Source organism: Strix aluco, chromosome 5 (genome assembly GCF_031877795.1).
Source record: "Strix aluco isolate bStrAlu1 chromosome 5, bStrAlu1.hap1, whole genome shotgun sequence".
In the NCBI taxonomy this organism is placed as follows: domain Eukaryota; kingdom Metazoa; phylum Chordata; class Aves; order Strigiformes; family Strigidae; genus Strix; species Strix aluco.
Genome location: NC_133935.1, coordinates 75,492,132 through 75,515,427, shown reverse-complemented (window position 1 = coordinate 75,515,427; position 23,296 = coordinate 75,492,132). Strand labels below are relative to the sequence as shown.

The window sequence follows — 23,296 nt, the reverse complement described above, 5'->3', positions numbered from 1 at the left end:
GTCACACATGCAGCCTTTGTTAAGCAGGCAGTGGGAACTGCCTCCTGCTCACAGCCCGTGCATAGTGGTGGAACAGCTAATAGCCAGTTGCAGAAGAATGACAACTTTGTTAGCAGTTTGTTCTTCTGCATTTATTTCCTTCTGCTGCCTTTTCTGTGCCTTCCCATAGTGAAGCAGGAGGGTCTGCACTGAAATGCCAATGATGCAGACGGACCAGCTAGCAGAGGATGCTGCAGAGCCAGGTGTGCTGCACAGAGCTCCTCCTCGCCAGCTTCTGCTGGAAGAAGTCAAAATGTCCCACAACCATTTGTCCTGGAAAGCTGACGCTGGGCTGGAGTGCCCGTTAGCCAATCATAATTATTTTAATTCTGCTTACAGAAAGTTTAATTTAAAAATAAAAGATACCATTTGCTTTTTCCAAAAGAGGTCAATCACAGCAGGAGAGCTTGTGATGTGAGAAGTGATGTTACCTGCTCAATCTTTTTTAGCAGCTCAGGTGGAGATGGGTCCTCCCCTCCCAAGTCTCGCTTTCTACTCTCATTTGTGGGGTCAGCAAAGATCTCCTCCCTCTGTTTAATCCTGTCCTTGCACTGGGAATACTAGCAAACAAAAAGGCACAACAGTTATTTTTTCAGACAAGAAGCGAAAAGCCCCACTATTACTGCGTGACCAGAGATGGAAGGTCTCAGCCTGATTTACACCAGGAGAGCTGCACTAACGTGGCTGGGGTGGCTGCGCTGCCAACATCTGGGCTTGGAAGCAAGACTCCAGCCTTGCTGGGAGATGTTTGGGATGCTTGGGTGGCGTAGGGCTAAGCAAAACGATACTGGTCAAACACTGGGAAACATTTCCCTATGAAACCAGAGGTGGATGTACATCATCCTCCTGTCCTATTGCTAATGAAGATGAATTTAAAAAGCAGTGGATCATGTCCAGATGGTCATCCCTATAATGCACAAATACAAATCAGCTTCATCTTATGAATGGTTTAAATGTCTTCCATGCTTGTTCCCTTGACTCATTCTCCACGTGCAACACAACCACCTGAAATTGTGTATAAGTAATTCAGCCACACAAAAGAGGCTTCTCTGAGCCATCAGGTATCACAAGAGCCCTGGACTGGAAGATGATTTTCATCTTCTGAACATGTTTGTTAAGTCAGAAAAAGGGTGTCCCAGGGACTGATACTTTCTTCAGCTTCTGCTGGGTGGCCTGGATGAAAAGCCACAGGTCGTTCATGTCCTTTGGGCCATAGCAGGGTGGGCTCAGGGCCACTCCCCACAGCCCCTGTTAGCAGGCGGGGGAATGGAGCGGAGCTGCTGGGGCTGGGCAGCGAGCTGAGACCTGCCACAGCTACGGCTCTGTCCTGAGGAGGGAGAGGGGCACTGGGGAAGGGTGGGAGCCCCCATGGGTGTCCACATCCTTCCCTGCGCCCCAGGTCTCTGCAGCCTGGCCGAGCTGGTGCCTCCAGCCGTGGAGGTGGCTGTGCGGGGGGCAGTGGTGGATGCCTGGGGCTCCTGTGGGACTCATAGCTTGAGCACATCCCTGCAGCCTTTCTCAACACTAACAGACAAGATTTCCTTGTGCAGGGGCGGGGGAGAGGGGTTAATACAAAGGATTACCAGCCATTTTAAATTTTTTTTAAAGGAGACAACTGTATGACAGTAGCAGGATGGAAGCAAACCCTGCTGTCTAACAGAAATTGAGTTCTACCCGTTTCTTTGTCCTCAGGCTACTTCTTTTATCCTCAGGAATACATCAAATGTTTGGGTGAGATGTCTTCCTTTATTCCCTATAACTATCTGTTTGACCCACAGGATCCATCTAGGGCTGTAGGAAGAATGCAAGTGCCTGATAGGTTGTTTGCAAGTTAAATCTGAAAGTCCCGCTTCCCTGCTGCTTAATGCTAAAGGTCTCATCCCTACAGGCATCCAAGTTTTCTACACTAAAGCTGCCAGGCACATGTCCTGAAGTGACTCAGTGGTGACACTGAGCGATGTGGTACTCCCAGGACCCAGAGAGGCAGGTGTTCCCCGACCTCTCCAGTGTGAGCCCTTCCCGTGGAAGAACACTTGCCAGAATACACTAGATGGACATCCATGCTTCGCGTAAATACTCGCTGAAGGAGCGACTGGGACCATTTCTTCATGTTTGAACTTGCAAGACTGACAGTGGTGAGGTTTTGTGCTTTGATATGCACCTGGCCATCTGTCAGTGCATTGTCACTCTGACCTTGATCTATTAGCACTGACATAACATAATGCAAGTAAGTTGCTATAAATGCTAACCATCAACTGCAGGTGATGATATTGTTAAGGAAATAAGTGGTCACTGGCTCTGAAAGTTATGAACAGTCACCAAAAATAAAAAGTAAATGTTTAGCTGTTGCTACCGGGATAGGGCTTTGTTCACTGGAAGTTAACAAGTCATGTTTATCTGGAAAAGGGAAAACTGACAGATCTTCTTGGGTGGTAATGAAACATTACCAGAACACTTGAATTAAATACTTCTCCTCATAAAAACACAACTCTTTCTTTTACATTTCATCTAAGGGCAGGCAAAGTAAAAACCTTAAATGACCATAATGAACAATTTCTTTGGCAAACCATGATTCAGTCAGTGCCTAACTAGGTACTGAAAGATTTATTTTAATTATAGACAACTAAAACTCAAGTCCAAAAATACACAGAGTGGAAGAATGTAAAATCAGGACCAGCACAAACAACAGGATGCAGCTATGCTTCCAGTGATGTTTCCTATCTGGGGCCAAATTTCTCAACCACTAACTCATGTGAAAATGCCTTGTTGGAGACATTTATGCTTTCTTAATGAGAGTAGGGACAGCTCACCAAGTAAAATTTTGCAAGATTGAATAGTGTTTTGCTGATTAAGGATACCAATTAAACTCGGACACCAGAGTGAAAAGAGTAGGCGTACTTTACTAGTGATAACCAAATAATGTAACAGTGTAATACAGAAAACATGCAGTAAGAAGAAGCAGAACAGTGCACTTAAAGCAACTAACAGGAAAATACAGGGTAATGCATCAAATCATTACTACACGAGAGAGAGAGAATAGTGATTAAGAGAAATACATCACCACTTGTATATATAATCATCATCATCCAGACCCGCAGTCGCTGGGCAGCCCCGGTTACAGCGAGGATTTGGAGAGCCTGTCCCGGCAAGTGGGAAATCCTACGCGGTGTGTCCATCCGTAGGTGAGGCTTCCAAAGTCGCTGTGAGCGAGTTCAGCCTTACATACCAGAGATTGACAAGCCAGAATAACTGGCACCTTTGTTTTGAGCGGAAAATTTCTGGTTTCATTCTCCTGTTGGATTCTACCCAAAGCCTGGCCAGGGCTCGGGGGGGGGGAAACCAAGGGAGTTTCTAACAAGGCCAAATACGTGGGTTCTCAGCCTTGAACAAGGCTGCGAAAGGGAAGTTGGATACATTCTCTCCTCACTACTGATTGTATTTTGTCTTTCACTAGCGAGTTTACATATTTTATTAATGACTACATGCTAAGTTAGCAGCTTCAGCTTGGGGCCTGTTGTTCAGGCTGCAGTATTTCAATGCTTTAGCACTTTTTACACCAGCATAAGTGGGTTGTTATAACTTAGTACAATACCTACTAGCACAATGGTTATCAGTTATAAAATATACAGGATTCATCTATAGGTCAACTCTGGCTTGGGCCTGTTGTCCAAGCCTTAGCACTTCAAATAGTTAATTTAGAGAAGAAGGAATATTGCAGCAAAAGCACTGTCCAAATTAGAAAAAAAAATCCATAAAAATCTTAACATTAAACTTAAATACTAGGCTTACTTTTAAATGTAATATGAATTGAGAATGATTAGATGCAGGCTAGTCCAACAGTACAGAAAACAAAGGACATCTAGAGATAATCACGCTATTCTGTGACTATAGGCATCTTTATTTTTTCCTAATTGTAGTTTTTTCCTTGGACAAGACTTTATCTGAGTTCTAAGAGATTCTAAGTCTTAAAACCAAAAAGAATCCGTTCTTTCTTGGAGTGGATTTGATACAGGGGATAGGAAAAAGCTTTAGAGGAGCGACTTTACTATGTTTGATTGTAATCAGTCAAGATCAGTTGTTGAAGGATGAACAGACAAGAGGGAACACATACCCAGCTAAAGGGACTGGTCTGAAAAAGTGAAGATCTGGTGCCTATTTTAGAAATCTCAAAGGTAGGTAAGGTACATAGAGCACTAGAAAAGGGCAAATAAAAAAAAAAAAAAAGAAAAATCTGTAAGGGCTGATTGAAAGAAACAGGGTTGCTTAGCAAAAGAATGGGAGAGGAACATGATTAACTTTCTTCCAGTAACATGAAATGTTGCAGGGAGGAAGAGAATAATCCATTTGTCATGTCCCCAGTGGACAGAATACAAATCACTGTTCTGACACTGCAGCAAGAGAGATCCAGGCTAAAGGTTAAGAAAATCTTTCCACTGTTAAGAAAGGACTGGGATAGCTTGCTGGTAAAACTGGGGTTTCCCGGTGGCGGCTTGAAAGCACAGTTTAGCCCTCTCAGGAATGACAGGCAATCTGATGCTGGAGTAGGAGCAGGATAGCCTAGATAAACTCTTTACCACTCTATGAGCCCTGTTTTTCTATGACTGTGATGTAGTCTGAAGATTTTCATGGGATTGTGTTGAAAGCTGGACAAACATTGATGCCAAATGCCTCAAATAAACTGACAGTCCCTGTACATTAGCTGAACTCTGAGGCATTAAAGTCCCATTTATAGCATCTTGACAGCTCAGCAGGTCTACATGTTGGACTAATGAATGATTAATGCTAAGTATTTCTCATTAATGCATGAAGGCAGATTAGATTTCACGGGTCATTTCAGTCAGCAGGAAGAGTGTCTTGATGTGCAGTCCCAATTAGATGTTACATAGTTTTATGCCCAGAGAAAACCACCTTAGAATCTCACCAGGTAGTTTTTGTGTCAGATAAAGGAAGTACCTGTAAATATTTTTGTTTTAGTGCTTTACATTGATAGTAAAAAAAATACCTAGTCCACGTTACTAGCACTTGCTTAGAAAAGGCCTGGTACTGCTTAAGACAACAGTATTTCATTAGCTAAAACCTATTCACCAATGTTTCATTCTTTTGTGGAAACATGCAGCTTCTGATGAAAAGTGTACAAGTGGAACATACATCAGTTTGATGATTAAGCAGCTCATGTGGAATATAGGAGACCCAGGTGAAACCTTTGTTCTTGCTGACTTGCCACACAGCCCTGTCCTGTGTTTCTCCCCTTCCCAATGGGTACCACAGCCACCTAGACAGGGGGTCACCTTCTGCAGCCTATTGAATACACAGTACTCTTTCATTCATCTATGCCAAGAGATACATCTCTAACAGGAATAGATACCCTATCTCAGAACAGCTAATTTAGTGCTGATTAAAGCATCTGGTGAGAATATATGGGACATAGATTCAAACTGTCTCTAAATGAGTCAAAATATCTCAGTCAAATGCAAACAAATACTGAAATCTTTTCTATTTTGTAAGACTGAATCTTGTTTTCCTTTTAGATCTCTCTTTATATATTTGAAGTATTATCAATGATGTATATCTGTTGTTGGAAAATCATTCACCAGTCAGTACTAGAAAGTTTAATTCACCTGTGGAGCAAGAAAAAGGAAAAAAGTTCTGGGGTAATGGGAAGATTGGGAAATGAAGGAGAGGAGAAAAATAGGACAGATAAGACTAAGATGACAAAGTCTGAAAAATACCCAAGACTTAAGGAGGCAGGAAGGGTAGGAAAAAGAAAGAAGGAAATTTAAGAGGTACGGGTACAGGTTTCAGCCTGCCTAATTCAGATGGTCTAAACTGTATTTCAATTTGTAGACGCCTTTTGAAGCATCCTTCTTACACGATTCAAAGCTTCCCCTACCATTGATGGGGAGAGGTAGATGCCTTGAGAATAAAGATCTCCAAGAGGAATATTGTGCTCCCTAAGCAAGGTTATCAGAATCTCTCCCTGGAGGCAAAGACACCCAGTTCTTCCATTAATAAAGAGACCTTGTTCACTTATCTACATAATTTGTTCTGTGGGCTACTAACATGAAGTTAAGATTAGGCACGCTGGCTCCTACACAAGGTCACAACAGAATGGAGAAATAAAAACAAAGAGAACTCAGAAATGAGACTTGTAGTCTGCATTAGAGGAGGTCTAAGGGCCTCTGATAAAAATCAGGGTTTCAAAGTCTTTGTGGTGCACTGATCCTCTCTCCGAACATTTATAATTATCTAAATTGAAAGATAGACAAATAGTAGTCCAAAAGGAGCTCCTGATACCACCTCTTCAGATTTCAGCTTGGCTTCAGAGGTTGGTTTCATAGGCAAGACAAGGGATTTAGATCTGTATTCACCACATCAAGTCAAAATCTTGATCATTGTTGTAAGATCCTTTGCACATCATAACTGAACAGATGCTGAGTTAGATTTCAACATGGGATCAAATCTGTAATCAGTACAGGAATTAGCAATCTGAATTTGGCAAACAACACTAGAATTCAGATTCAGGCTTATGGCTTTTATTTAAATCATGAAGATAAAGCCAAACAATTTGAAACTATTTCTCACTAGAAAAGATGGCTATTGGCAGTGGGAGGAAGAGTATTAATGCTAGAATAGTTGAGTATAAGGACATGGCTGGTTTAATGGCCAGTTTGAACCACATAATATTCAGCAACAACACAGTATCTAGTTACATTTTAAAGGCTGATAACTGGTTATTTGCCACTGTTCACTGGAAAATCTCTGATTTGGGAACATGTATTAAGACCACTCCATGTGTAACATCACAGCAAACTGTATTTTCCTACTTTTTAGATTTATGTCAATATTGTAAAAAGATTTAAAGTACCTGTAACAATAGCCTCCCTTTAAGGGTGATTTTAGGCTTCACATGAACCATCATCACAAAGGAGAAGTTTTAGGAGTGCAGAACAAAAAAAGCAAAGTTTCATGATTGACTCTGTCAGTTCACAAAAATAATCTACATTTTGTTCCTGTATTTGACTCAGTGATTCTCAGTCTCATTCTAAATCTTACCTGAAAACATCTCTTTTTTTTTTTTCTTTAGTCTATCCTCTTTTTTTTCATACTGCCTCTGTTCATCATTTAAATCTGTAATGGCACTGTAAAGTTCTTTGGGGTACGATTTGCGTAAGGTATTGTACAACATTTTATTCTTTTAGCAGAGCATACAATTTCTTTAGAAGGCCAGAAGTAACAGAATAGTGCAAGAACTATTTAACAGTGAGTCACAGCTCCCATCAATGCAATTATGAAAGGCAATGGTACACCCGAATTTATGATTTTGTGCAGGCACTAACAGAATATGTATGGAAAAAATTACCATCTGGAGATAAGGTCAAAAGTAAATGAGCCATTTCAGAAACCAAGGAAAGAATGTCCCAAACACTGCAGTTTGTTCGTTGTTTAATGTCATTTTGTAACTAGAACTAAAACTTACACTGTTTTTCTGTAGAAGAAAATATATGTGGATTATACCATTGTAGGCAGCAGCTTCCAGAGTAGGCTCAGGGTCAAGTGTGAATTGAGTTATTATTTTGGAAATTTGAAGAGCTAAGTATATCTCCCACCCCTCCACCTACCCCCTCAATACAGTTTTAACAAATTTTATCTACATTCCCATTTTTCCCCCACGACTCCCATTCTCCAGCTTAGTCATACTGTCACTTCAGGCTATGGGAAGTGTTAGCTGAGATTCCATACCCAGGAAGCATCTGACATGTGCATAACAAAGTGCATCAGTCAGTTACACATAAGTGTAGAAACTCACATATCTGAAGTTAAAAAACAGCATCAGTGTTTTGCTAGACAGGTGTATTACTGACCTTTCTGTTTTAATAAACATTGTACCGCCACACATTTTTTTCTATTAAATTACCTTAAGTTTTAAAATACAAGATAATACAAATAACAAAAAAAGGCTTTCTTTCCCACCAACCTGTATCTGAAGTACCACCAGATGTGCATCCAGGGCTTTCCTCACTGGGAGTGCTTTGAACCACGATTTAATCTGTCTCTTTTTCTCTGCTACCTTCAGCTTCAGAAATCTGATCTTTTCATCCATAACTTGCATCTCAGTATCTCCATTTCTACACAACATCTCTTGAATGTTTATTTTTTCATATAAAATGCATAGTTCTTCTTCTCGATCTCTGAGCAGAAGACCACTGCAATAAACCCAAAATGAAAAGGTAAAATTTAAAAAAAATTGACTCATATTCAGTGTATTCCATTCAAGAACATAACTGGCAACCTTGAAATATAGTAATAATCTGGGAAAATGTACAAAGCTTTCACAAACATTATTTTAATATCATGACAACATTTTAAATAAGAAACAAAATAATCGCAATGTGAAAATCAGAGTGCAAACAATTGCAAAGGTTACTCGAGTCTCTCATGTAATTTTAAAAGCTCTTCAGGCCTTCCACAGCATTCATTTGAAACTGGATTATCATAATCAGGGAGCTTTACATCTTCTGCATTTTTATACCTTATCTGTGCACAAAGCACAGAGCAGGAGGCTACAAGTTCTCAAGGCATTCAGTAGCCAATCCACCATATTTTTTTAATAATATTTCTGAAGAGTGAACGTCATCACCAATGGAGAAACAACAGCTGTGTAATGCAAAGCAGCATTGGCATTGCAGTGAGGCACACTGTTTAGCGAAACGTTGTTGTGAGGCAGCCTTTTAGTATTCCTAATTTGGAGTGCTCCTAAATTGAAAAATATTGTTGATTTATGAATGTCAAAATTAAACACTACATTACATCAAATTTAGATATATACCTCTCATTTCGTTGCTGAATAGCCCTTTCATATTTTTTGTGTAGCTGCACAATTTCCTCTTCAATAGGGGTGACCATATTGGTAAGTCTCTCAAGATCCAGACACTGTTGCTTTTTCTTTTCTTCCATCTCATGTATGATTTGTACAATTTTGCAATAATCACTTTTGAGACTGTCTGTAATTGCTACATTATTTGTATTCTTCAGGTGTTGTTTCTGCAATTTTCTTTAACATAACAGAAAAGTAGGAAAGTTTTTAGTCCTTTCAATCTGAAAGCAATTTCAGCAACTAAAAGCAGAGCTTAAACTAATTCCTCAAATACACAAAGGATCTTCTAACTCTGCTTCACAGAAGCATTACAAGTGGAAAGACTCTCTGAGAACAGCTTCTATCTGCAAGCTCTTGCCAGCTTGAAGAGAACTGGATTATGGCCCCACAAAATGCTATAAATGGAGTACTGCACTATAGCTCTTTTCTTCTCCACTGGCTAATCCAAGGGGATGTAAGAAATAAAGTTCAAGAGCAGAGCATAAGCTGTGAGGTAAAGTCTTAATGTGTAGAAATCTTGCCCTTCTATTTAAAGAGCGATATTTAAACAATTTTGTGGTTTCGATTCAGAGGTCTCCAAGTTTTTTGTTTATAAAACAATGTATCACAACATGCACACAAGAAAGAAAATTACCAGTTTCTCTGTTTGACAGATGAGAAAAAAAAAAATCAAAATGAAAAGTTAGTGACAAGATCACATTTTAGACCCACAAAAATGAAGAACAGAACTGATTCTTTCCAGCAACCTTGCTGGCCACTAAATGATGGTCCCTCACTTAAAATACAGATTCTTGTTGCCACATGGATCATTCCTTTGCTCACAACATGGAACTTAAAGTTACTGCATTGGATTGTGGTAAGTATCACTTCTTGATCAAGTATCACTACTTCATCTACACTGGGGAGATAGACATGTCAACTCACAAAAGAGGTAGTGAAAGGAGAAGCATAGTGTCCTGTTAAAATACAGAACTGCAGATGAAATGTCCTGCCTCTCTTCACGGGCTCCATCATTATATTGCTGAATTACTCTGTGCAAAGCAATGAGCTTCTTTCTGATTTATTTTCCCCATGTGTATAACATTTTCCAGTTCCACAGGGTATTACTGAATTGAATTAAACTTCTGTAAAGCAAATTTCAGACTGAAAGCATGACAATATTGCAGAAATGCAATGTGTTATTAAATTTTTTCTGAAAAAAACTTTCTCTTATTTGGCCTGATACTCTGTCCTCCAAATCATGTAGGTTGCAGTTAAGTCAGTGATACTGTGATACTGAAGTGTGTTACTGGGATTAAAAATATTTTCCATAGGCAAGAGAATTAGTGATAATTCAGTAACTCTTGCTAGTTTTAAAACTAGGTTTGCAGAGATCAAAATGTCTGTGGGATCTATACTGGAGTTGGGTCCTCTATAATAACTAGATGTTTATGAAATCTGGACTATATATATGCCGCCTTAGCCTTGTTTTCCCCCTCCTTTCAACAGTGATTGATTGGGAAGGCCTCAAAAATTTTAGCACAAGAAGTCAGCTTGTGCATCTTGACAAAATCACGTAAATCACTGAAGTTCCACTTCTTTTCTAGCTACCTCCAGCACGACTTTGAAATCAAGCTACTTGGAGATTCACAATATACTTTGAGTGAATGTATCCTGCATGCATTCCTTGGTCTGGTTCTGCAATTTTTTGGCACTGAAAAATGAAGTTTTGGGGAAAAAAATACTTTTAAACTACTCAATTTTGGCGGTGTTGTTTTGCACACACAGTTAACTATTCACTAGTTTCCTACTTGCCCAAATACCAATTTCAGAGACATTGTCATTCTATCTATATTGCAGAATATCATCACTAGGATGACAAAAAGACATCTCTACTAAATAATGGTCTATGAGAAAACAGAATCACATGCACCACCTGGTCCACCTCATCCTCTATGTTGTGAATGTAACCTTTCATTTTGACTAGGATTGCCTGGAAATTGAAACCATGTTTTGTTTGATCTGAAATAAATGTTATCCAATAAAGTTCAGTTTGAGTTTGAACCAAGAAACCCGGTTTGTTCTAATTTAATAATTAGCTGCATTACTAGCTAGTGACTCATTTAATAGTACCAAAGACCAGTCTATTGTGGAATCACATATGTATTGGACCTCTTTTTATCTAAGGATAAGCAAGTATGAGTGCAACAGTATTGTTCATACTGAATGAAATAGCATGATAATTCCGATACTGGAGGTTCAAGAACTGTGATACAAAGGAATTGCAATGATACTTTATCCCTTCAAAGGACAGGAAAGTGAGAGAGTAGCCAGACAAACTTCAAAAATGCTTTGTGCCATGCAGTGATGCCCAAGCTAATCGTGAAGTGTTAGGGTGACAAGAAATTGGAACACATTGTGTAAGGGTGTGGCTAAATGTCTTTGAGTCAGATTTCAAAAATCAGGATAATAACTATCAAGGATGATATAGGCATAGCTGAAGTTGGACTAGATTCTCTCTTGAGTCTTTCTAGTCTTACATTTCTATAATTGTGATCTACAGCCTACTTAAAACTCACCTTTCCTTGGTTATAACAGTATTCCTTAAATTTTCTATTTCGTTTCCTAGCAATTTTACCCGGTTTTTAATTTCACTTGCTTTCTGCTGAGCAGCATGCACCAGATTTATACATTTATTCCTTTCATTTTGAATAACATCATGTATTTTAGCAAATTTTTGGAGTCTGAAGAAATGACAAGTGGAAAGAAAGAATTATTATAATTTTATGCATACATTACTTGGATAACAATAGCTTTAAAAGACTTTTTTAGCTAATGTATCGTTGTGATTATTTTCTTACTGGTTTTGGATTTCTCTTTTCCTCTTTTTATACTCTCTTATTTCAAGATCCTTTCTTTTTATTTCTTTAATAATATTTTGGAGTTGTATCTGAAATTTAAATAGAATTCAGTGAGCACTTTAGATATATTAAAGAAATCTCTTAAAAGAAATGACTCAGAACAGCTATTCCTCTTACAAGGAAAAGACAGTGAGGTAAGATTATTCTAAGAACTTATTCAAATTCTAATGAAATACTTTTATTGTAACAACATTAAAGAACACAGTTTTTCTATGTATATTAAGCTTACAACGACTGTTATTAATGTAGATAATTTGATGCTGCATCTTAAAATGCTTGATCCCTTGTATCTGGAGTTCTACTGTTTCTGTTAATCAAGCTCTAGGTTCCACCTCTATATAATTATTTGGCATATGCACCACTGAAATTGTACCTTTTCAAATGTAATTTTTTTTACTTTTTTCTGTCTTTTAAGTAGTCACTGATGATTGAGTAGAACAGTACATCTGCATTTTGTTACAGCTCTGGACCTTTTGTTTTCAGTTGTGTTCAGTCTTTAATACCCCACGTCTTTAACCTTCAGTGGACCAGGCCTTTTCTCACCTCCCACTGGTATCAGGAGGAGAAGACTGCTATTAAAAAAGCTGGTGCATGTTGGGTTGCAACTCTGAGCACGTGTGTGTGTTAATTACTTTGTATGTTTATTTTTTTTATCTGTTTTGGGACTGATTTTTATTGAAGGTGCAAAGCCTGACATGTTTGTTTACAGACAGTCGAAGATTCCTCAAGTGCTAGAAGAGTATCTTATCTAATCTATTTGAATACAGACATACACTGGGGAAGCATAAATACTTTGTTCCCATATATAAACCTGAGAGTTAGTATAAACTGTGCAACATCACAGCACATATGATATTATAATGCCAGCAAACCACAGGCAGCAAATCCAATGACTAGTCCTAGTTTCTGTGACAGTAGGAAAAGTTTCCTTTCCATCTTTCTTCACATTAATATAACAATTTACACCTGGAAACGTGTCAGGCAAATAAAAATTGCTGTCTCTCCTTGGAATGAGTAGCAGTTCTGTTTATGTTTTAATGTCCACATATTTGTAAAATAAAACACATAGTTGTAGTTCTGAGAATCTCAGTTGAGGCTATCTGGTTTTCTGCCTCTTTATTCCATAGGCTTGAAAGGAAATGTCCTTTCAAATACCTTATTTCAACTGTGGCATGGTATTTCAATATGCTATTGCATTGCACCATAAATTGCCAATAAAACAACACAGTATTGTGAGCTTCCTGTGTTGTGATGGAACTTCATAATAAAGTGGGAAATAATAAATAAAGTGAAATAATAATGAAGTGAGTCCATAAGGCTCTCCTCACTAGTAATTTAATTTCTCCATATCCCAGCTTTCACATTAGAGGAGTCTTTCAATTATATGAGATCATTTTTTACCTGGGTTTTCTGAACATCCCTAGATTTCTGTTCCCTCTCTTCAACCTTGAGACAAGTCAGATGTGCAAGTCTGGATAACTCATCTCGGCATTTTTCCTGCTCTTTGAAAAGCCGGCCTTCTTCAGCAATACATGCTTCTAACATGTGGGTATCCATATCTGACATCATTTCCTAAAGAAAATTGAAGTCAGTTCCTTATGCATCAATGCATCTGTGTTGGCAAACCCAAAGTTGGAAATCCTTTGGGTTTATCTGCAAAGTACACATATATACAGACTATGTGGATTTAAAAAAAAAAAAAAAAAAAGCTTTAAAATACCATCTGAAACACCATGCACAATTGTTATAATAACATGTCAAAATATTTTATCACCTAGAAGCATTTCTGTTCCTCAGTCTAGCACATCTTTCAGCTATTGTCCATTGGGCAGAATGGTTCCTTATAGCCATGTAATCTTCAGATAAGCTTACTGTCAGGTCTTGACATGTCCATACTACACAGTGGATGACACTGAGCTTTCACATTAAGAGAACAAGTTTAAAACAGATAAAGTAGATGCCTAGAGTTGTTGAAGATTCACTCAATACGGCCAGTGAACTCTGAAGAGCTGTTTGTTCTACCCAGTGTAGGCTGACCTCTTTAGGAGGAGGTGAATGGATGGCTTCCTAGGCGCCACCGACTACATGAGTAGTTGTTATTGACTACCGTGGCACGTTAGATACATATCCCCTACACAAATAGTGACATGTAGATACCAAACAAATATGTATTCAAACACAAGCTGAATCCCACCTGATAATGCTAATGAATTCAAAGACAGCACAAAAAAGAAAATGGATATAAGGGAAAGAAGATAAGGAGGTATGATCTTAAGAAGCAGGTACGTCTGAAATATATTGCTTCTTATAGTGTCATTTATAGAGTGGCAAGTACTAATACTCTCATAATCAAGACATCTGCATTTCCACACTATATATGGTTGTGCTGAGTAGAGACGGACATCCACAAATGACAAAACTCTGAAGATGAAAAATGATAATGTACAAATGCTGAATTGCCCTTGTTTCAACAAGACACTGTGCCATATCTAAAGGAAATTTATACCCATATACTAGAAATTTATACCCATATTTATACCCATATACTAGTTGTAACGTCGTTAATGATATTCAGAAAGACTTAACCTAGAAAGTAATTTGCTTTCTGCCTTCCAATGTGTGACCAGTAACACTGATAAATGTTTTTTTGAATATGACAAACAAGTGGTCTTTAAAATTGAATAAATACTATCGCATGTTTTCTCACCAGAAAGCTGCAGCTAGAAACTCCCACCATTTTTTCTTCAAACAGTCCCTTTATTCTCATGACCGAAACCCAACTGTTATAGTGAAAAAGCATGAGAAAGCAAAACTCAACACCTGTTCAGCTAAACTCCTCTTGGTCATTTCAATTTCCTTCTGCAGTTCTCGTCGTCTTTCTAATAATACTCCATTTCTTTTAGGGATAGCTTCTACCTACAAAAATAAAGCAAGGACACCAAGTGAAGCAAACAGAAGATGTGAAAAATGTAAACTGCAGATAATCTACTTGAAGTACTTGCACAAATCAAGAAGTGAATTTTCTGTCTTGTTACAATAGCTAGTCCAAGAGTTCTTTGTTGAGTAGAGTTCCTCAATGACATACCCAAGTTTTTCACATTTATCTTTTAAGAATTTAACTATAAACACTAAACTTCACAAAGACCAGTTTAAGCACTGAATTTATGAGGGTTGTGTTTTTCAGCAACTAAACTGCCATTAAAAAGGCAAAACACAGTCTATGCAAAGATGTCACCTTCTAAATTCACATAGGATTTTCTGAGTGAAATTCTGACCTTACTGAAGGAAAAAATTAGATCTACCACTGATTTTAATACAGTCAGTATTTCTCATCCGTGTAGGTTTGATATCATAATTTTTGCTTCTCATTATTAAAGTAGGATTTTCCTGTTTTCTTCTTAGTCTCTAGAAGTTAAAACTAACAACACAAACAGTTATGTCCTATTTTTTCTTGTACATTATGGGAAAATTTGTTTATTCAATCAGATTATAAAATGAAGTGTGTGAAGGAAGACACATTAGAAACTACCTTCTGACTAAAATATACCTGAACAATCCCACTACAACTACGTGCATGATACGACTTGTAAGGCAAAAGGTTGTATTGGCCTCACAGTGACTAACTTCACTTAAAAATTCTTTCCGGTTAAATACAGCAGGTTAACTATGCAGGCATATGTTGCCTGTCTGTAATTGCAAATCTGTAATTCATACAGGTGGGGAAAAATGACACTAAATGACGCATCTGGAAACTATTCAAAGATAATACATGCAACCCTGTGTTATCTTTCTCGGATCTCAGCCAGATGCTAGAGGTCAAAACACTATACCTCAATACAGATAATGAGATGTTTTGCACTTAGGGTTTTCTTTCACCTCTGTGACAAAATTAGAAGTTATTCACTTGCATTAAGAGAAAGGGAAACAAGAGGCACAGTAAAGGTCAAGCTGCGGAGTTACTTTGGTTTCAGCTGCCAACTCTGAGATTTTATTTGACTTAGGTTTGCTAAAAGGTCAATAAAACCTATTCTAAGCAAGTTCTGCTGTGTAAAAGTCTGTAGCGTCTGTAAGTAGGCATTTCCACATTTTCAGGATGGGATTCTAAAGATGCCATCAAGTTCTTGAGTCTAAAAGTAGAAAGCTCATATAAACATCTTTAATCCATTAAGGACTTTTGTTCACATAAGACATGACTAAACTTAGGCACTTTTGGCTGTCTCTGTGTTGGCTTGACCAAAGGGAAGGCGTGCACGGAGAGGAACGTGTTCTGCTTGGGGCTGGTGGCAGCCAGTTCTCTTTCACACAGAATGTCGTCGTTTAGCAATAGCTGACCTTTCACAACTTACTAAGAAGAAAAACACATTTGAAGGAAGTGTTCCTGTAATTTCCTTATTCTACAAACCAGTCATTCTGCACTTAGCACGTGATTTAAAGTAAGAGAAATTTGGGGAAGCACACTGATGTACTGCTGCTTCTGCAATCACATTTTTATACTAGCAATTAATTCTTGTGGATTTTTCACTTGGAATCACAATGAATAAATGTAAATCTGGCTTTTTAAGTAGTTAAAGTTCCTTTAACTACTTAAAATATTTTAACATTTCCTCGGTGTGTTCCCAAGTCTTACAAATTAAAATAGTCTCAAGATAGCAAAAGTCAAGCATAATCAAGCTTGCCACTCTAGTCTTTCATACTCCAGTACTGCATTTGAATGGACCATGCTGCAGAGGAGCGGTGATTTCACATTTTCTCTTCTAAATGCAACAAGAAAGGAATCAGAGAAAACACAGAGCATGGGAGGATAAGCTAAAAAAACTATATTGCCATGGCCTGTTTGCGCTAGGGTAGCATCCTGCACTTCTGGAGTAAAATACTGCTTAGAATTTCACTTTTATCTCTACTGCATAGTAGAAGGCACAAATAAAACAAAAAAGAGTAAATCAGTATGGGAAGAGGAATGGGTGAAATATTAATGCAGGGAGGAAATGAGGAAGGTGAAATTTGAGTGGAAACAATTAGAACATAGGGAATTATTTCATATTATTTAATACCAAATTTTATATACTGCTAGTTTCCTGTCCCCTGAAATAATGTTAAATACATTATAAATTTACAGTAATGTACAAACAAACCTCAAGTTTTAAAAGGTATATCTTTTAATCATTTGGGAGCCAGGGAGTACTTGGGTCTATTTTTCCGACACAAATTTTTTTGATGCCAATGAGAAAGTCACTATATTATTTCACTCATAAATGACCACAGTTCTACAGTGCTTTAGAGGAAGACATGACACCACAGTGCCAATATAATCTCCCAATTCTCCTTGATAGGATGGTCCCACCTAAATCCATTTCTTAAGAATAGTCCAAATATATCTTGGTGCAGTATTTTTACTAGAGCTAGAGCACCTAGAGATTTCTTTGTTAGTTGTAGCAACACTCTTGTCACTTCTATGTGCATAAGACTTAAAACAGTCTTCTCCCCTTCACCCTTTTAGGACCAGTCAAAAGATTTCATAGACAGTAGAATCCTTGCGATCAATACATTCATACAGACCTCTAATTTGAGTCTTTTATGCTGTGACTTAACTTGTTCCAAGGAATCATAAATCATATTCAGTTGTAACTGCATCTTTTTTAAATTTCTCAGTTCTCTATCTTTCTGTGTTTGCTTCTGAATGAGAATATCATGTTGCTTTTTTTTCTCCAAGACACATTTATTTAAATTATCTTCCAGAGCTGCTCTGTATAGACACAGAATTTTAGAAGCAGGTAACTTGACCAAGACATGTATGCAAACAGGCATTAACATTTTTAATTGGTTTTGAGTACTGCATCATTATGGCTGAGCAGCAAGATAAATGCATAAACTAAACGCATAAACTACTGACACAAATTACCTAAAAAGATAGCATTCTTATCACTTTAATCAATGATATTATTCCTAATGATGTCAATGAGATCTCGCAGCCTGTTCTAAATATGCTAAAAATTCCAGAGAAACTATTAGTTATAAAAAGAAGAAACCACATTTTTTAGTAAGAGGGAATATTTACATATTTGCTTCACTCAAACATTTCAATTTAAAGTGCCACTATCCTTTAATACAAAACTTTAAAGGCAAAATCATTGTTGCTAAGTGTATGGCCATGATTACAACTATACATCTTCCTCTGAAAAGAAGGAATCCTTTGAAGCTTGCAATCAACCTAACAGTTTATTTTACTTTACCAAGTATATATAAGCTCATAACTCAAGGGAATATTAAAGAGATGAGTAACCAGTCCCCACCGAAATTCCGTAGTACGTGGGTGCAGAAATCTATGATCCTCATTTGAAAGTGAAAATTCTGACATATTTTCTTCTTGCTCAATTTCCTTTCTGTGGGTTACACAGAAAAAGAAATATTTTCACTGGAGAGAGAAACCCTCTAAAAGATTTCCCTTTCAGAGCAAAATCCAGGTTCATTCTCCCAGGATTTTATCAAATGCTTATGCTTTTTGATGTTCTACTTCAAGCCAGATCCTAGATTCCAGTAGTTTATATAAACATTTCTGAAGTCAAAACCAAGCCTAATAATTGCTAGTCCACACTGGTTGCATCATAAAACTTGAAAACATAAACAATATAGCAGAGAAATGAAATACATCTTTCAGAACAGAGAGTTGTTCAGCCATACTACATGGCTTATGTCTAGTACTCTAACCTGTCTGATAGGACTGCTGATTCCTCCTCTCTGCTAATTTCTAGTAATTTTGTCAAAGTAATGCATTCTCGTTCTTTGCTTTCTAGCAAAATTTGTTTCCCATCCATTTCCTTCATTACATCTTCTCTTTCTTGCAAAATCTCTTCAGTCCTTTTTCCAATGGCTTTCAGGGTACCATTCAACTCTTCTATTTGGTCATTAAGGGCTTCTTTCTTCTTCTCTGCATCGCTGTAGATAGATTTTAACAAAACAGTAGGGGTTAACTTTTCCAGATGTATATTTAAATGGCAAAATGTAAGTTGCCAGTTTTCATGGACACACAAAATAATTTCAACACAACTATTTACATCACATGTTTGAAAGCAGACTACGTACAGTGAAAGTCTTTAAATGCCAATACAGTTCAACAATAAAACTGCAGATAGCCATGGGGCTAACAGGGAGTTTATACCCATAACAGTATTAAAAAGAGTTTTAGTAAACTGATTTCTGTCAACATTATAGGTACATGGGTGTGACATTTCTAAATATTATTCCCAAGACTGGGAACTCTGGTTAGTTCATTCTGTGATGTGACACAAGTATAAAGACTCATTTAAATACTTCACTAATAGCAATCTATACAATGTACTATTTTTTAAAAATTGCTTCTCTGTAACACTATAGGAAAAACTTCTTATATTTATGATGGCAGAGTTGCATTAAGCAGAGTAGTGAGGAAAATGTAGGAGAAAACCATTATACAAGTTTTAAAACTGAGAAATTTAACATAGTCAAACAATTTCTATATTACAAATAAGGACTGCAAGCAGGAGACATGAAAACTTCAGTGTAACCCTGTGCCTGAACATGGTACAAAAACTTCATTCATCTGGATGACAATTGGACTGCCGGGATCTCCAAGTGACCTGGCTGAAACTGCTCAGAGCTAATCAGATTTTACACATACAGAAAGCAGTACATGTCACGCTTTAGGGGAAAAAAAACCCCAACTACACAAAAGATAGAAAGAAAAGGCTAGCTACTGGCTTACATTTTCCCTGTTGAAATATTAGAGACCAGAATTCACATCAGGAGCTTACAGCAAAGCACCTCTGGCTAAAAAGCTGGTACAGAAGTATCAAGGGAGAGTGATTATTTAGCTCAGGCCAGACGTAGCTGTGAAAGCTGCTAGTTTCACTGAGGCCAATAGAGACAAACTAATAGACAGTCACTGAGGACTAGAAACTGTAAAAAAGCCTAACTGCTAGATTACATGGTAACATTATTTTCCATTAAAAATTTACTAAGTAGATCTGATATACAGTAATGCAGCACAGTAAGATGGTTAAGCAATTTTTGACCAAGCTTTGTTCTAAATTTTTCTTTGTTGTACTTAAATTTACAATGTTTCACTGCACATACTATATATTTCAGTACAGTGCATGGATTTTAAGTGGATTATAGATGCTTTTTTAAATGTTGATCCTAATATCAATCAACAGCTATACTCAATCATCTCTGTAGCAAATGGATGAAAATAAGTCATACATACATATTCACGTATATTTAATTATTTATTAAGAGCATACATTTTTTTCTGATTCATCTTCTCAGTTTCTCTTCCAAGTCGTGATGGAACACCAAGGATCTTAACTAGCTCATCCTAGTGACAAAACAGAAAGGTTAGACCAATAGCCTCAAAATCTGATGAGATTTCATAGAAGTAATATTCATCTAGAGCTGCTGTGAAAATGGGCAGAAAACATATTTTCAAACTACTTGAGCTTGTCCCAGGGAATTGTAGCTGCTACTTTTGAAACTAAACATTGATATTTATGATTTCATTATGTCTGCAAGATAAAAATTATGCTTGAATATTATTAATACATCTGATTGTTATCTATACCATGGGGAGGAAAGCAGCAAAGACCTGGGTATGGTTTTTAATTCTCATCATAGATCTGTATTAACTTGGATCTGAGCATATGTTAGAGCAGCCTACAATAACACAACATAGCAAATGTCATTATAGAATCTATTTTTAAATCAAAACCATGACTATTATTATTTCCTAAAGGAGTAATAAAGGACATAGCACAGCAGCACGTTTCACACCTATTGAAAAATTATGTAATATATAATGTAATGCCATCTAATGCATCTGGAATGACAAACACATCCAGAATATTCACTGTTTCCTTGCACAAAGCATGTACCACGCACACACCCAGAGATATACATACACACAACTAATTTTGTGTTACTTTTAAATTAGCCTGCTTCTCCAGAAGCTTTTCCGTTTCTTTCATATCTATTAACACCAGCTTCTGCTTGGATGAAATATCTTCCTTTATTGCATTAATTTCGGCTTTCCTTCGGATTACTTCTTTGCAGAGCTCATCACAATTTTCTTTCAACTGTTTAATTTTCTTATTTGCTTCCTTTAAAAATCAAGTAAAAGAGATTAATTTTCTTTTCCCTTTTACATTTTGCAGGCTTGTGATACTACAGAATCATTAACATTGAATGTTGACAACATTTTTTTAAAACAAGGTGTGAAATATCATTTTTTACTAGATGTGTATTTCTTCTATCAATAACCATGAGAACTTTATTTCCAACAAAACCACATATATTCATCAGGATTTATGACTGCAAATGTGTTTTCCATACTCTCATCCTAGAACCAAAAACCTGCAGCTATCTCTATATGCAGTATCCATTTGCTAAATACAGTAAAAAATTCTGTTGAGTAAACTTAAGAATACACAGATCTTTTCTGAATCAGTTACTCATTGCTGGCCCTAGAGTTATCAAACCTAAATGATATGATAGTCTCTCCTATAAAATCTACCTCTTGATTTTCCTATGTATTCCAGATTTTAAATAGATTCTAGAGCTACACACTGTGAAAACATTTTCATTGCTGTTTTTATATATTAGCTGACAGAACATAAAACATGGTTTTTCTCATGTTTTGTGCTTACCCTTTGTTTTGGAATTCTTTCATATTCATTTTCCAGAAGCCTTTTTTCTTCCTGCAAACTACAGGAAAATAAAAACAGAATTAAATATATTAGTAATATAATAAATATTGCTATAATATAGTAAATGGTAAAAAAGTATGGAAGCCTATCTTGTGTTAGACTAAAATGTATCGTGAATTATCATCAGGGACAACTGAAAGGTGTCTAGATTTGAAGGAAGGTTGCTGACTGCTAACTGGAAGTCCTAAAAGACATGTTGTACACATGCAGGCTTTTTCTACAGTGCATACATCTAAACATTTGAACTTGATTCTTCTTAGTCTTACCACCTCCTGCAGGGATGCATTTATGCCTCATTCACCTTTGTCTTTATACTAGCACAGTGTAACAGGTCAGATGGCACCCTACACCCACAGTTCCTCCCAACCTCATAAAATAAAATTTTAATATGGAACTGAGGCAAAAGGAAAGAGGAGGTGGCGTTATAAATATCCACAAAGACATCACACATCAAAGAAATTGCAGCTGCTAGTGAGAAACGTTCTTGAGTGACTGCTCACACACACATTCACACTTTAAGCAACTGTAAGTGAACCTCCTCAAATATGAACAGGGTTCTGTGAAAAAAAATCCTGAAAGGGGACAGGGGTTGTAGACTAAGTCAATGGGGCATAGTAGAAAACTAAATTGAATAGCCATGGTGATCTTAACCTATATCCAAAACTATGTTGCAATTTAATTTCAGGCAACAATAGAGACAGATACTGAAAGAGGAAAGAAGAAAGAAAGCAAAAATAGGAAAGCTCTTAGATCTTCTGGGTGTGTTTTCAGTAATGCTACCCTGAGAAAGATGAAGGAGTGACTACAAAAGTGGAGCTGAACCAACAAGCTTGTTGGACTTAACAGGAAGCTGCTTGGGGGCAGGCAGCTAAATACTGCAAATATAAAAAATTAGCCCCAGTGAAGAAATACATCAATACATCCCCAGTGCATGCACAGAACAATTCTGCACCTATAGGAGGTAAATGGACTACAGCAGTCTCCGTGTTGTCACAATCAAACTGAATTTAATTAAGTCCTTGTGCTACTTATTGGGAACAAGGAGGCAGATTCTTGCAATGTAATTAGTACCTATGATGACATTTCTGAGTCTCAGGCTATAAAGGAGTAAAGAGTGAAGCTGGGGAATAGGTGGAACAACCAAATCATCTGTCCCAGATATAGCAAAGAATCAATTTCATCACTTAAATCTGCATTTGTAACTCCAGCTGGAGGATGTGCTGGTCAGGCCTCCTTGAGACTCAGGGCAGTCTGTTGGAATAAGTAAGTTTTTAAATAAGGGGAGTATTAAGAGAAGGGGACAGGCTTTCATGAAATAGCTGTGTCACTTGGAGCTACAAACTATGGCAAGGAAGTCCTAGGGCAGCCTCACCTACCCAAAGCAGATACTACAGTTGCCTCTGAATGTGGCTGATACAAAAGAGAGGCAGCTGATTGGTATTTCTTTTTTTTCTTCAAAACCTTTCAGCGGCAACCCAAGATTTTGCATGGTGGTGGTTCAGGTTTCAGAAGGTGGTGGTCAAGGGGAGAGAGATCAGTCTCCTCGCAGCCAGCCTTGTGGAGGATCATCCTTAGGATCTTGTGCTCAATTCTTTATCAGTGATGATTTAAGGTTCCCTCCCCATCTCCAATAAATTTTCTTATATTTTGGCCCTCCAACAGAAGGAGCAACGTTTATACCTGGATGCCTCAGATGACATCTTTCCAGTCAAGGAAAGAAAATAGTCAAAAAGAGAACTGGGTTGGTG

At 37.4% G+C, this 23,296-nt stretch overlaps 1 protein-coding gene across 1 annotated transcript in view; it reads right to left on the bottom strand.

Annotated features, from left to right (window-relative positions):
- The window catches only part of CCDC146 (coiled-coil domain containing 146), a 79,081-nt gene that overhangs the window by 4,406 nt on the left and 51,379 nt on the right, over positions 1–23,296 (bottom strand). Inside the window, exons 5-16 of the mRNA XM_074827858.1 lie at positions 21,489–21,546; positions 20,766–20,942; positions 20,091–20,164; positions 18,520–18,747; positions 17,371–17,557; positions 14,635–14,730; positions 13,216–13,386; positions 11,755–11,843; positions 11,473–11,637; positions 8,867–9,091; positions 8,015–8,243; positions 471–599 (exon numbers count right to left, since the gene is read on the bottom strand). Of these exons, the coding sequence (XP_074683959.1) occupies positions 471–599; positions 8,015–8,243; positions 8,867–9,091; positions 11,473–11,637; positions 11,755–11,843; positions 13,216–13,386; positions 14,635–14,730; positions 17,371–17,557; positions 18,520–18,747; positions 20,091–20,164; positions 20,766–20,942; positions 21,489–21,546 (1,828 nt within the window). The remainder of the gene's footprint in view (positions 1–470; positions 600–8,014; positions 8,244–8,866; positions 9,092–11,472; positions 11,638–11,754; positions 11,844–13,215; positions 13,387–14,634; positions 14,731–17,370; positions 17,558–18,519; positions 18,748–20,090; positions 20,165–20,765; positions 20,943–21,488; positions 21,547–23,296) is intronic.